Here is a 15321-nt window from a genome sequence, read left to right as displayed (position 1 = left end):
AGTCTTAGATTTCCTATTAAAGGGCAGTTTTGGGGCTCATTTCTTTGCAGAATGTCCAAAGCAGGATTATGCCTTGTCAAAGAACTTCTCTGTCCTTGCTATAGCTGCCTGTCAGGAGCCCTGGCCTCTGTGAAGACTTTCTCTTCTGGGTATTGACACCTCTGTTTATTTCTCTGCCAAGCTTTCTCTGCTAGGACCTTTATTAATTCTCTGCCAGGACTTTGTCACTCAGAAGTCAGTCTTCCTAGCAAAAACTGACTTCTCAGTGCCAATAAAACTTTCCTTTTGCCATCCAAACTTTTCAGGTTTGTGATTTCTTTCATGTTGGCCTTGCGCCCACCAAAGAGGGGTTCTCACAACTCTCTGCACTGCCACAAATCACAACACCTTCATACCAATAAAGAAGTTTGAATTATTATGGTATTAAAAGATAAAATATGTGGATAGTTGACAAATATATATATATATATATATATATATATATATATATATATATATATATGTTTCAAAGTTTCTAAGCATTTTCTGTGTCATCTGCTGGCTTTCATTTATTATCTGTGGATTCTGCAAAACTCCCTCAAAATTCATCTTTAATTTTTTTATGCCAGCCTGTGACATATTGACACTATGATGGGTAAAGTTTTGATGTAGAAGGGATAAATGTATTATAATATGTTATAAGTGTATACCTGGGACTTCAATACAAATTTTTAGTTTAAATATTGCTCTAAATATTTTTCTTGAATGAATTTATATTAAATTTTTATTTTTTTTTGTCTTTTTCAATTTTTGTTGAATTTTTTTAGATCATTAATGTTATTCTAATATGATGGGGCATGTTCACTCAATTTTTTTACCTAAGTACTTTTAAGTAAAGTGCTAAGTGCCTATATTTTTCACATGTGTGAAACTTTCCAGGGCTAATATTAGGAAACTTACTCATTAGGGAAATTTTAATAATAGGCAGTAGGCCCCTTTGTCTTTTATGGTAACACTAAATTATTATTGCTATACAAGTGAGTATGTAAATTTGTAAAACTTGTTTTCTAGAGTATTGACTGAATGTAATTCAGCATAGATAGGTGTTTTAGACATATGCTCAGAGCTAAAATTTGCAACTATAGTTTTTCATAGAATTTTTTTTAAAGTACTATACACTTGGCAGGTTTTCTTAGAGAGTTTTAGTTTTCTCAGTCATTTTTCCGTTGTATTCACTCTTTATGACTCCCAAATTCAAAAAAGTTGTTCAGTTCTTTTTCAGTTATGTCTGACTATTTGTGACCCCCTGAGTGTGACTCAGGGTCACACAACTAGTAAGGGTCTGAAGTGAAATTTGAATTCAAGAAAATATCTTTCCTGTCTCAAAGTCCAGCATTCTATGCCCTGTGCCATGCAGCATAACTTTATTAGCTTTGAAACACTGCATGTGGAACAATTCTGTAAATAAACAGAAAAAATATGAAAAATGTATTATGATCTAATGATTTTTAAAGGAAATCATTACACTTTTTTCAGTCATTAAAGTAAAATAATTCAAAGAAAGAAACACAATATGAAGACTTTTTAAAAAATCTTTTTTTTTCCCCTTTAAAAAAGAATTTGTGTTTAGTTCTACACTTTTGGTCTTTAGCTTTGGTTGCTTTTCAAGTGAATTTTAGTGAAAATTTTGAATTGTAAGCAGGAATTTCTTTCCTTTTCTTTTTTTTTAATTTTATTTTATAATAACTTTTTATTGACAGAACCCATGCCAGGGTATTTTTTTTTTAATTTAAATTTTATTTTATTTAATAATAACTTTGTATTGACAGAATCCATGCCAGGATAATTTTTTTTACAACATTATCCCTTGCACTCGCTTATGTTTCGTTTTTTTCCCCTCCCTCCCTCCACCTCCCCCCCCCCAAGATGGCAAGCAGTCCTATATATGTTAAATATGTTGCAGTATATCCTAGATACAATACATATTTGCAGAACTGAACAGTTCTCCCGCTGCACAGGGAGGATTGGATTCAGAAGGTAAAAATAACTCGGGAAGAGAATCAAAAATGCAAATAGTTCACATTCATTTCCCAGTGTTCCTTCTTTGGGTGTAGCTGTTTCTGTCCATCATTTATCCACTGAAACTCAGTTAAGTCTCTTTGTCATAGAAATCCACTTCCATCAGAATACATCCTCATACAATATCGTTGTCGAAGTGTATAATGATCTCCTGGTTCTGCTCATCTCACTTAGCATCAGTCCATGTAGGTCTCTCCAAGCCTCTCTGTATTCATCCTGCTGGTCATTCCTTACAGAGCAATAATATTCCATAACATTCATATACCACAATTTACCCAGCCATTCTCCAATTGATGGGCATCCATTCATTTTCCAGTTTCTAGCCACTACAAACAGGGCTGCTACAAACATTTTGGCACATATAGGTCCCTTTCCCTTTTTTAGTATCTCTTTGGGGTATAAGCCCAGAAGTAGCACTGCTGGATCAAAGGGTATGCACAATTTGATAACTTTTTGGGCATAATTCCAGATTGCTCTCCAGAATGGCTGGATTCGTTCACAACTCCACCAACAATGCATCAGTGTCCCCGTTTTCCCACATCCCCTCCAACATTCATCATTATTTTTTCCTGTCATCTTAGCCAATCTAACAGGTGTGTAGTGATATCTCAGAGTTGTCTTAATTTGCATTTCTCTGATCAATAGTGATTTGGAACACTCTTTCATGTGAGTGGTAATAGTTTCAATTTCTTCATCTGAAAATTGTCTGTTCATATCCTTTGACCATTTATCAATTGGAGAATGGCTTGATTTTTTATAAATTTGAGTCAGTTCTCTATATATTTTGGAAATGAGGCCTTTATCAGAACCTTTAATTGTAAAGATGTTTTCCCAGTTTGTTGCTTCCCTACTAATCTTGTTTGCATTCGTTCTGTTTGTACAAAGGCTTTTTAATTTGATATAATCAAAATTTTCTATTTTGTGATCAGTAATGGTCTCTAGTTCATCTTTGGTCACAAATTTCTTTCTCCTCCACAAGTCTGAGGGATAAACTATCCTATGTTCCTCTAATTTATTTATAATCTCGTTCTTTATGCCTAGGTCATGGACCCATTTTGATCTTATCTTGGTATGTGGTGTTAAGTGTGGGTCCATGCCTAATTTCTGCCATACTAATTTCCAGTTATCCCAGCAGTTTTTATCAAATAATGAAATCTTATCCCAAAATTTAGAATCTTTGGGTTTGTCAAACACTAGATTGCTATAGTTGACTATTCTGTCTTGTGAACCTAATCTTTTCCACTGATCAACTAATCTATTTCTTAGCCAATACCAAATTGTTTTGGTGACTGCTGCTTTATAATATAATTTTAGATCAGGTACAGCTAGACCACCTTCATTGGATTTTTTTTTCATTAATTCCCTTGAGATTCTCGACTTTTTATTGTTCCATATGAATTTTGTTGTCATTTTTTCTAAATCAGGTAATTTTTTTTTTTTTTTTTTACAACATTATCCCTTATACTCGGTTCTGTTCCGAATTTTCCCCCTCTTCCTCCACTCCCTCCCCCAGATGGCAAGCAGTCCTTTACATATTAAATATGTCACAGTATATCCTAGATACAATATTTGTGTGCAGAACTGAACAGTTCTCTTGTTGCACAGGGAGAATTGGATTCAGAAGGTAAAAATAAGCCGGGAAGAAAAACAAAAATGCAAGCAGTTTATATTCATTTCCCAGTGTTCTTTCTTTGGGTGTAGCTGCTTCTGTCCATCAATTGAAACTGAGTTAGGTCTCTTTGTCAAAGAAATCCACTTCCATCGGAATACATCCTCATACAGTATTATTGTTGAAGTATAAAATGATCTCTTGGTTCTGCTCATTTCACTCAGCATCAGTTCATATAAGTCTCTCCAAGCCTCTCTATATTCAAGCAGGAATTTATTTTCAAAAAGCTCATAATTAAGTTGCCCTGAATGGCAAAGAAAAAAGAACCCAACATAAATAGTTGCAGAAAGTTCTAGAAAAACTAGAACTTTTTTACTCAATGATAATTGTAGCTTCCTCTTTTTTTTTTTTTTTAAGTTATATTTGGCAATGTGGTAATTAAAAGTCACAGTGGCTATAGTTTCATGTTGAATGTTGATATACTAGTAGCCAGTATATCAGCCAGATATAGAACTATTGTAGCTATGTCTGGTTGAAGTGTTTTCCAACTTATTATCCTTTTGTATACTTCCAAATTAATTGCCTCTTTCATGCCATTGCTATTACAATTAATCTTTCTTTCTACTCTCCCTTACTTCCTCAAAGTTTATTGAGAGCATGACACCATGAAGAACTTGAATAAGTATATTTGATAAAAATGTTAAATATCATTTCGGTTTTCTTATATTGGGTGCTCAAGCCTAATAGCTGAACTGGTTCATGTAGAATGAAGTTGTCTTATAGTTATTTACAGTTATAAATTTCTGTCACCTGCCATATGCTCTCTGATTAATTCTGCAAGGGCTGTCAACTTCAGATAATTTAATTTGGTGTACATTAAAGTGGCATTCATTATAAAGATGTGATAAATTTAAATGATTAACTGAAAATTATAACTAATAATCAATATATTTGTTTTGTTTCTAGAGAAAAAACTAAAGCTGAAGCCAAGGATAGAAAAGTGTTAGAAATTTTGCAAGTCAAAGATGCTAGAATAAAAGAGTTGCAAAAGGTTGGTATTGTTTGAATAATATTATATATTATTGTCATTATAATAATACAATCTTTCTGCTGACCTCTAAACTTTCATCTCCAACTGCCTTTCAGACATTTCCAACTGGTTACCTGGTAGAAATCTTAAACTCAATATGTCCAAAACGGAAATCATATTTCTCCTTCTTTCTTGAGGTCCTAAGGGCATCTAGTCCCTCAGGCTTGCAGTCTTGGAGTCCTCATTGTCTCTGCCCCCATATACAATCTGTTGCCAAGGTGTGTTGATTTCCCTTTTGTAACATTTCTCAACTAGGCCCTGTTTTGTCTTCTGACATTGCCGCCACTCTGGTGCAGGTCCTTATGGTGCTTATCATGCTTGGACCTACTGCAGGATCATGTTGGGTCTGCTTGCCTTAAGTATCTCCTCCAGCCAATCTGTCTTCTAACCTCTAAGATGATTTTTCCTAAAATATCATCTTCCTAATCAAGAAACCTCAACAGTCCCTTCAGAACAAATACAAAATTTTTTTTGGACATTAAAAACCCTGTATATCCTAGCTTCCTCTTATCTTTATGGTCTTTTTACATCTTACTCCCCATCCTGTGCTTTTTAAAATCTGGCTGTTTAATTTCTAGGCTCTGGGATGTTTCTCTTGTTGTTCAGAATCCTGGAATGCTCTCTCTCTTTTGTTTCAACAATTTACTGTGCTGGCTTCCTTTAAGCCCCAATATCCCACTTCCTATACAGGAAGCCTTTTTCAACCACTCTTAATTCTAGTGCCTTCCTTATTAAGCACCTGTGTATCAGGCACTGTGCCAGATGTCGGAAAATCAAGACAAAATAAAACATTCCTTGTCCTCACTGAGGTTACATTCTATTAGTAGATAGGAGTATATTAAAAAAAATAATTTTGGAGGTGGCGACATCAACATTGGGATCAGGGAAGGATAAAGAAAAATTTTAGATAAAATCCCTAATGACTTTTCATAGCTTAAGAGACATAGATAGGAAGTACATTCAAAATAAGGGGTACAGCCTAATTAAAGGCATAGAGATTGGATAGTGAAACATTTTATGTGTGGAACAGGAAGATCACTTTACTTGGACTGATTGGTTAAAGAGAAAAATAATATCTTATAAGGTGAGAAGGGTAGCTTGGAGATTGCAAAAGATTTTAGAAAGTAGATTTTGTATTTAGTCCATGTGATAGAAGGGAGGTACTGGTTTTTATTGAGCAAGGAAATAACACAATCAGATCTGCGTCTTTAGAAATGATTGCTATTTACTATAGATATATGAAAGCTTGGAGTCAGAGATATTTCAGATAGGTAGACCCATTAGAAGACTATTTTGAGAGTCCAAATAAGAAGTGATAATGACCTAGTTTTGATGGTGGCTGTGTAAGTAGAGAGGAAAAAAAATGGAGATGAGACGTAAAGAGATAAAATAACAAAGATTTGGAAACTGATTAGATATGTGGGGTGAAGAAGACTGTGAAAGAGTGTAGGAGATTAAGGAAAATAAGACAACTTTAAGGTTGCAAATTTAAATGGATAAAAGAATGTTGAATGCAATTTTCTATGTCAATTTATGAAAATTTATGACTATTGTTAAGTTTTTCTCTTTGAACTCTTTGGTTTGTCAGTCATTTTTGTTAATCCATTAAAAAAAACAATAGTAACTTAATGTGAAATGTCTCTTTAAAAGACTACTTTGCTATTTTTGAAAGTCCTAAAATATGAACTTAGTATTATCAGTTGTTGTTTAGTTTGCTTTACTTCCATATTTACTTTTTGCCTTAAATATGCTTATAATGTGTTTGAAAAAAAAATCTGCATTCTGATATGAAACTGGAGTTTTTCTTGTTATGATTGCCTTCAACATTATGCTTTGAGATAATCAAAATTTTTACTCAGAATCATAAAACTTCAGTATTCCAATTCATCTGCCGTTCATTTGGTTTCCATATTTCCTAAGATGGGGAAAAATTGTGCTTGCAACTTGTTTACATGACAAGATTTAAATTATGATAATAAGGTATGTTATAATTTTTGCAGTGTTTTATTTTATGCATTATAGTTGGTAATGTCTGGGACCAGTGGGGTGCAAGATCCCCTTTCCCAATTAACTAATCAGAAACATCATCAGGTACAAAGAAAAAGCATTTATTTAATCCCTGCAGAGAGAGACCTAGACACACCTGGCCGCCATCCCAATTCTGGTATGTGTTTCTGGAACCTTGCCAGCTTCCTACTTGTCTAGGGTTTAAAAGCTAAAGACCCGAGCTTTTTCATTGGATAGATTAAAAGGACATAATCATCCTTGACCAGTGGTTACCAATGTTGGCTGCCTCCCACAGGTCATGTCACTTTCTACAACTTCACTAACTTTCTGTATTCCAGGGTTCAAAGTTCATCCCTCCAGAGATCATATGATCTCCCCACCCAGGGTCCCAGCTCTGGGAACAGGGCATGTGACTCAATACTAAAAAATAGTCAATCAGTCCCATTCAGTTATATTTAGATTACAACTAATAAAAATAATACTAAGACTTTTTAAAAGTTCTTTGCTATTTAAGATCACACACTAAACTTGAAAAAATATTAATCTCTAAAATAATGATGGTTCGTACATATATCATTTGCTAATTTTTAAGATCCTGAATTTTCATAAGAAGTAAATTTTTAGCTCACAAAAGTTTCAAAAAATAAAATTAGAATCATTAGTACTTTATAACACAGATAATTAATTTGGAGCTTAAAGGTACCCTAAGATTAGGGTCATATGAGTTCAACCTCTTATTTCATTAATATGAAAATTGAGATCCAGAGAGATTAAACAAATAGCTTAGAATTACACAATAAGTAGAAAAGGAAAAACTTAAACCCAAGTCTTCTGATTCCTACGGAATTCTTTTGACAACCATTTTATTTTGTATTATGATAGTTAACTAAAAGTAGAAAAATTATCTGAAGATTTTTAAAGTACCATGAAAGTATAATCAGAATTTTACATTGAATGTTTTTGGGCTCAAGATAGATATTTTTTTCTCCAGCTATGATCTTAGTTTGTCACAGAAGTGTTTTTATGACAGGAATAGCTTTGTTTTTGAGGAATTAATTTCCTTATAAAACACAGGTTTTCTTTCTGTAGTGTAATATGCTCTCTAAAATGTAATATTCTCTTGTTGGGGTTTTCTTGAGATCTCTAGAGGCAACCCTCCTTTCAGTTTAGTAATTGCCACAAGTGCAGCTAGAGATTAAAGTCCTTTATTGTCTCTTTCAAAGTTTTGTCTTTTTTCCTGGGGCTTCGGCTGCCTTTTCTGGAGGCCTTCTGGTGTTATGGGTCAGAACTTGAAACAAGGCCTAAGTTACAGAATTGATAGAGACAATGCTTATGTATTTAGTACTTATTAGAGTTCATACCTTTAAGAGAGCATATATAAGGAGGAGCTCCCACAAGCCCACAAGCCCACTCTCTCAGAGGCGGAGTCAAATTCATTCTATTTTCCATCTTTGTGCTGGCTGGAGGCTTTGAATTCAGAGAGAGATAGAGGCAAAAGCTGGAAGAGACAAAGGACTAGTAGCAAGAGCTCTTAGAACCAAGGAGAGAGAGAGGCCTCTAAGAAAGCTAACCAGCCTATTTTGAAGGAGACAGCAAAGGATCTGGACTTTTAACTTCTCGCTGCATTTGAGGTGATTATTACACTGAACTGAAATTAAGGCTGCCTTCAGAAGCCCCCAGGAAACCTGCTCTCAGAGAACAATATATTTTAGAGAAGAAAATATTACATTCCAGAGTCTTGGTTTAAATGGAGAAGCGAAGGAGGAAAGCCTGCCACCACTTCTCTGTCTTCCTTACTTCTCATTCTGTCTGAGTTCATTCGAGCTTATATCCTCTCTAATCAAAGTTGTGAATCTTTTAGAACTATAGTAAGTACTAAGTACATGTACTGAATTAGAGAACTGTTAAGCACCATGCTAAACAACCATTGTCTCTATCAATATCACTGACTTAACACCTTGTTTCAAGTTCTGCCCCATAACATTTCCCACTTTCTTTTGTTTTTGGAACATAGGTGATCATGACCTCCCAGACTGCTTAAGGAGGTGAAAACCCAAAAAAAGAGGTGATCACGCCTTCCCTTATATCTCAGGAAGGGAGATGAAAACACCAGAGGAAATGGGAAATCAAATCAAATTAGCAGGTTTCCAAATTAGTTCAATCTTAAAACAGGTATACATAAATCCATCAATATGAGAGGTATTATACATAATTACATAAGTCACATAAGCACATAGTAACATAACACAAGCTAGTAGTGATGTAACAAATAACATGAATCAACATGAGGAACTATACATGTCCATAAGTCCTAGAAATAGTCCAAAAGGAATCTATTGTCCATTATTTCATGTGCCAGGAATCCAATAATTCCTGCAAGTTTTAAAGTCCTACAATAGTCCCATCTTGTGTTAGGGAATCCAATGATTCCTGCAGATTTTATTTTTAGGTCTTCTCCTGTGTTTCATGGTTTTTCTCTTTTTCTGTCTCTCTCCAGATGCTCATTGCCACCCATTTGTTTATTTCTCCATCTGTAGAGATACAAACAAACCCTCTTCCCCGAACAGTTAACCTATCTGGTCTCTTCCATTTACCACTTTCTGGCTCTCTCCACATCAGCTGGCAATTATTACATTAGAGCTGCTTGCACTGGACACTGCCCTTCTGTTGGGTTAAAAAAGCCTGTATTCTCCCCAATTGTAATCCCTTTCTGCTATCTGATTGCTTTTTTTCTGATTGATCACATCAGAGTCCTGAACTTCTAAAGGTTCTAAAGCCTTGGCTGCCATCATGCCCCACCTGTCTTTTGATTGATATCTTACAACTGGGCCCTGCCTCTCATTTCCTTGGGTCAATCTACATTCTGAGGCCCAGTGGAAGCCCTTATTACATGGAGTTTTGGGTCTTCTCTCAACCTATCTTCTCACTCTATCGCTATACCTACATTGGGCTCTCAGATATCCTACTTTTCCACACTGAAAACATCAACGACTCTCTCTAGAAGTCCCTTGCCAAGAGGGACCCCAGTGTCTTCCTTATAGTCTGAGTATAATAAGCATTTGTGCCCACTGTGGCACAGCATCTTATGATCTCCTCTAAAGGAGCATCTTTGTGTAGTCCTCATAATTATTCTGCAAATCTCATTAGCATTTTCCTTAGCCAGTTATCTGATCATAATTCTTGTAGCTGCATTTTCTCCTGTGGTTCTTGTGACAGCTGTTTGCAAACGTACCACAAAATCTGCAAAGGGTTCATTGGGACCTTGCTCTATTTTTGTGAAGGCTTTACTTCTATCTTTCTGTCTGGGGAGGGAACCCCAAGCTTTTATAGCAGCAGTAGCAATTTGTTCTTATACTCCTATAGAGTAATTAATCTGTGCTGAATTTTCTGCATATTGATCTTCACCTGCTAGTTGCTCAAAGGTGATTTGTATATTAACTCCAGTTTGTTTATTGCATTGGGCTTGAATCCCACATAATTCATGATACTCCAAAAGCCACAACAAGTTTTGTCCAGGTTCTAAATATGTCCTTGCTATGGATTTCCAATCACTAGGGGTTAAGATTTCATAAGCCAAATTCTCTAATAACATCTTAATATAAGATGATGTAGCCCCATAAAGAGTGCAACCCTTTTTCAAATCCTTAATTTTTTCCAGATCAAAAGGAGTGAATCACTTCTCCATTGTTGACCTGAAGAGTCAGAGCTCTTCAATTACAGGGTATGCATTTATTAAATCAGATATATCCTGTCCTTCTTTCTTAGCTTTAACTAGTGCTTTTTGTAATCTTGTCATAGGTTGCTTCATAGGTAGTGCTAATTGTGTTACTGCCTCTCCCCTTCCTCCTTCTCTCTCCACCCATGAAGGGTTAATTGAGGGAAGTAGGTCAGGGGATGGGGAATGACCTAAATTCTCCTGCTGTGAAGTACTACACTCAGAATTGTACTTAACTCCATTCGTATCTTATTCTTCATCCTTTACGCCTAGTTTATTTGGATCCTGCCCCTCCTGCTCTTTCTTCTTTTTTCTTATTCTATAACTTATATAGTTTCCTAAAGCCAGTTGTATTAAATTATATGTATAAAGTGTTTCTTTGGAAATTGAGTTTGAATTGGAATTGTAGTATTCACATAGTTGCTCTCCTACTAATTTCCACTTCGCTAGATCCAATTCTTTTTCTTTAGAGAATCAAGGAGATGTGTATTGTACAATTTCTAAAAGTTCAATGATCTACTCCCAAATTACAATCAAACCTTGGTTTTTCATAAGTCTGACAATGCTCTCTACACATTTTCCGTGAATTGGAAAAGAAGGCTATTTTCTAAATATCTGTCCCATTTTAGCTGAAATATTACTTTAGTTCTTAACAAAGTTTCCTTGTCTATTTTTGTACTCACCTTAATTTCTGGGTCAAGGAGACTTCTCCACTGAAATCAGATCAGAGACTTTTCCACTGAAATCAGGATTGAAGGCTTTTCCACTGAAATCAGGGTCGTGTCTGTCTCACATTCAGATGCCAGAATGTAATATTCACTCTAAAATGTAATATTCTCTTGTTGGGGTTTTTTTGGAGTCTCTGGAGGCAGCCTTCATTTCAATTCAGTAATCACCACAAGTGCAGCCAGGGATTAAAGTCCAAATCCTTTGTTGTCTCTTTCAAAATCTTGTCTTTTTTCCTGGGGCTTCAGCTAGCTTTTCTGGAGGCCTTCCGGAGTCTTGGTCTCAATGGGGAAGCAAAGGAGGAGAGCCTGTCACCACTTCTCTGTCTTCCTTAGTTCTCATTCTGGCTGAGTTTGATGGAGCTTATATTCTCTCTAATCAAAGGTGTGAATCTTGTAGAACTATAGTAAGTACTAAGTACATACTGAACTAGAGAACTGTTAAGCACCATACTAAATAACCATTGTCTCTATCAATTCCACTGACTTAGCATCTTGTTTCAAGTTCTGGTCCATAAGTATGATTTAAATTCTTTATGTATGTGAGATACGACTATAAAGTAAAAGGTTGAATTTTTAAATATGCATACTGGAATTTAATAATCATTACATGTTATCATCATTGGTTCTAATAATCCTATTTCTCAAGAAAAAAATTGACAGTGAAATCCCATAGTAATATAAAGAAATAGTATGTATTAGTATGTAAAAGAAATGTAATTTGTTTATGCATATAGATGTTTGGGAAGCATCTAAGTCAAAATTTGTGCTGCATGTCTCCAATCAGATCCGCAAAGAAATTAAGACTTTGCAGGGTTAAGTGGAAGTTTAGCAAATGCATATTCGTTAAGTGATTGATAAAAGATTATTTCTTTGCTCTGATTTAAATAATTATGTTAAATGCCTTGGTAAAAAATTGAGTAAATAGTTTTTTTCCTATGGGTGTTAAAACCAAAAAGCCTCAGACTAAGGAGAGATCTGCCTATTGTTTGTCCTTCTTTCTTGAAGTGAACAGTAGCCTTACCTATCTTGCAAGTGAATTGGTTTTAATTGAGGTAGGGCTATGCAAAATCACTAACCTCTCTCCTTTGGAATCCTCTGTTTTGGGTAGCAAAATATAGATTAGGATGACTGGTTATGGCCCTTATTTTAGTCCTGGCCTTTTTAAGAAATTGAAGTAAATTATGTCCCCTTTAACCTTTTGGAGAGGCCCCAATGTACCCCTTGGGGAGGGTATTCCTGAGTCTCAAACTCTCCCTGTTTGGAGAGGGAGCCACACCCATTCATGATAAATAATCTCATTCAATTGGAGATCTTGGCCAGGGGCATAATCACCACCCTCTATTGAACTGCTTCCAACTTGGGGGCCTGGGCAAACCCCATAAAGCCTCAGAAGGCTAATAATAGACAATATTGAACCTTGAATCTTTGCCAAATTCCTAATCAGGAGTTTGCCCCCTAAAAAATTATAATGCCGGAGAAACTGAGGCAAGATAGGGATTAGAGAGTTTTTAATATTTTATTTGAAAGGGAGAGTTTTACTAGGACCGAATGGATCCACAATTTGGTCCTAGGGCTGAATGAGACTATCGTCTCCAAGAATCCAGCAATGAATGTCAGATACAAAGATTCTTTTATTGTGTAGCAAGACGATGACATAATGGGGGCAGGCACTTGGGATGGGATGACCTAATGGGGATAGGCACCTGGGATGACATAATGGAGGGAGGTACTAGAGGTGGGGAGAGGCACCTGATATTCTAATGATGTTTAAGATATAAGACCTTTATCCTATCAAACATTCTAATGATTAAGAATGATTAGTTATAGCCTGAGGCAGAGTAACTGAGGTAGGACAATTAGGGAAATTGGGTCAGGACAATAAAAGGGAACTGTGGCACTACATTTCACACTCTCTCTTTTCTGAATATTCAAATCATTGAGTTACCTTCCTCTAGGTACCTGGAAGATCTTAGCACTATAATTTTGATCAACCCTATGTGAAGCAAATAAAATAAAATAAATCTAGAAAAATGCAAGGACTTATGGCAAGGACAAGTCTCTCCCTGATAACCCCAGAGTTAATCTGCAATACAAAGGCTCCCTGTTGCAAAAATGTTTGCTCTGCAATTCTGGAGCATCTCAGCCAGAGAATCCAGTTTGAGATGGACAGTTCACTGTGAGTTAGGTAGTCTGCAGTCATTTGTGTATTAAACTCAGCCTCTGTTTGTGAAGCAGCAGGGCTCAAGACAGTCGTGTGCTGCCCATTCAAAAGGGCAACCCACTCCAGGGGAGAAAGGTAAGGCTTGGAGTAGTTCTGTCTGTCCCCACCCAAACGAACAGGCTGCAGAAAGGATCCAGATTTCTGATCAGAATATGCAAAGTTAGATCAAGGCAGGCAAACCGTAAACTTTTAGAGGGGTGATACCAAATTGCAAGTTCCTTTAAGAATGATGAAATACTTATTAAGGAATTGCAGTTACAAGAGTAGAGAAACAGATCAGAGAGACTTCCAGTGCCAAGACAGGTGTCTGATTTCTGGTTGTTTCTAAAATTAATCCCCAAAACTGAGTCTGCCAGAGCAATTCCAGCAGAATAAGGGATTTCAAAATTAAAGCATAACCAGCAAATCATAGTCCAGCAAATTTAAGCAAGGAGTAAAAACAAAAAGGACTGCTAGAAGGCTTTCAATTCAGTCTGAACTAGTGAGATACAGGGAGTGAGCCAGAAGTACCTAAGGCAAAGTGAATAGGAACTAGGGCTTCCCATTCTTTCAGGTATTTTGAGAAAAATACACCAGTTCCCCCAATTTCCTATCTCTTCCTCCCTTTTTTTTTCATGGAAAGGAATTATCAAATAACTATCCCACATATGCATCCCAAGAGTGAATCAAAATTCCTATACATAACAGACTAGTAGGGTTTCCTAAAAATCTCTCAAACATAACAGCAATAGTTACATAATTTTAACAATATCCATTCCAAATCTTAAACACAGTAATAAAGTTAAAATTTTAACAATAATTCATCAACCACTTTCCCACTCCCCCATATCAGTCCAAATTACATCAGGAGCAGGGGCGATAGTCTCAATCTAAGCTGCTTCTGGCTTAGAAATGGGCAGAGGCTCTCAGTCCATGCAGGGGTAGGTGTGACATGCTGACAGCTACCAAAGCTTCAGACGGGGTGATCCATGTCCCAGGATCCATGTCCTAGAAGCGGTTCAATAATCTATAATTTGATCAAAATCTAGAATAAAACTAACAAATAAAAGTTACAAGATGTTGGGAGGCCAAAATAGTTTGGCCAGCAGCTTTGTCCTCTCATTATTTAGAAGCCTTAAAAAAAAAAATTGAATATCCAGAAACAGCAAAGTATTGATGAGATGTAGATTCAGGGAACCAAAATGATGAGATTTATCAATGGGGATGGTGCCTGTGTCTCAGGATCTTTTATAGAAGCCAGGATTCAAGGAGAATTTGTTCTTAAAGGACTTTTAGAGTTTCAGGGCTTCTTTGTCAGTATTACATAATTGAATTGTATTAACAATTTCTTATTGACTATTGCTCTGATTATATAAACCAGTCCCAAGAGGAAAAAATGCAGGGACATAACTATGAACTACAAACCCAAGAAATTTTATCTCCAATAACAAATCCCATTAACCAAAGTTTTGGATAAATCCTCCAGAAACAGATATTTACCATGATCTTATATTACTACAAATCAGTTTGCTTTAAAATATCCAATACATAGACAAATATCCCAATTTGCAGATTGTCCATAACAGAAACTTTTTAAAAGGACAAAGAAAAAAAACTTATTTTCAGAAGCCCTTTAAATGATGGGCATAACCTCAAGATACTATCAATACAATCAAGTAAAACTTGTGCAGAATATCCCAATTCCACATAAAAGAATCCAAGAAGTTCTTAAAAGTATTAAACTTTTAGAAATAACCCTTCCAAATTGTAGATCACATTTATGACCATATTCCTTAACCAAGGAAACTATTATGTATCAAAAAAAACAAATGCTTAGTCAATTAACTTAAATCACAGTTTGCTCCTTTTAGCCAAGAACCAGGTGGCTACAACGTGATAAAAAAAAAAAAAAAA

General features: G+C 35.7%; 1 protein-coding gene across 1 annotated transcript in view; it reads left to right on the top strand.

Moving 5' to 3' along the window:
• Nucleotides 1–15321, top strand: part of CNTLN (centlein) — a 446067-nt gene that overhangs the window by 93793 nt on the left and 336953 nt on the right. Inside the window, exon 4 of the mRNA XM_051970804.1 lies at nucleotides 4634–4718. Within this exon, the coding sequence (XP_051826764.1) occupies nucleotides 4634–4718 (85 nt within the window). The remainder of the gene's footprint in view (nucleotides 1–4633; nucleotides 4719–15321) is intronic.

Source organism: Antechinus flavipes, chromosome 1 (assembly GCF_016432865.1).
Source record: "Antechinus flavipes isolate AdamAnt ecotype Samford, QLD, Australia chromosome 1, AdamAnt_v2, whole genome shotgun sequence".
NCBI lineage: Eukaryota > Metazoa > Chordata > Mammalia > Dasyuromorphia > Dasyuridae > Antechinus > Antechinus flavipes.
Note: the sequence above shows the minus strand (reverse complement) of the source record. Positions and strands in the feature narration are given on the sequence as shown.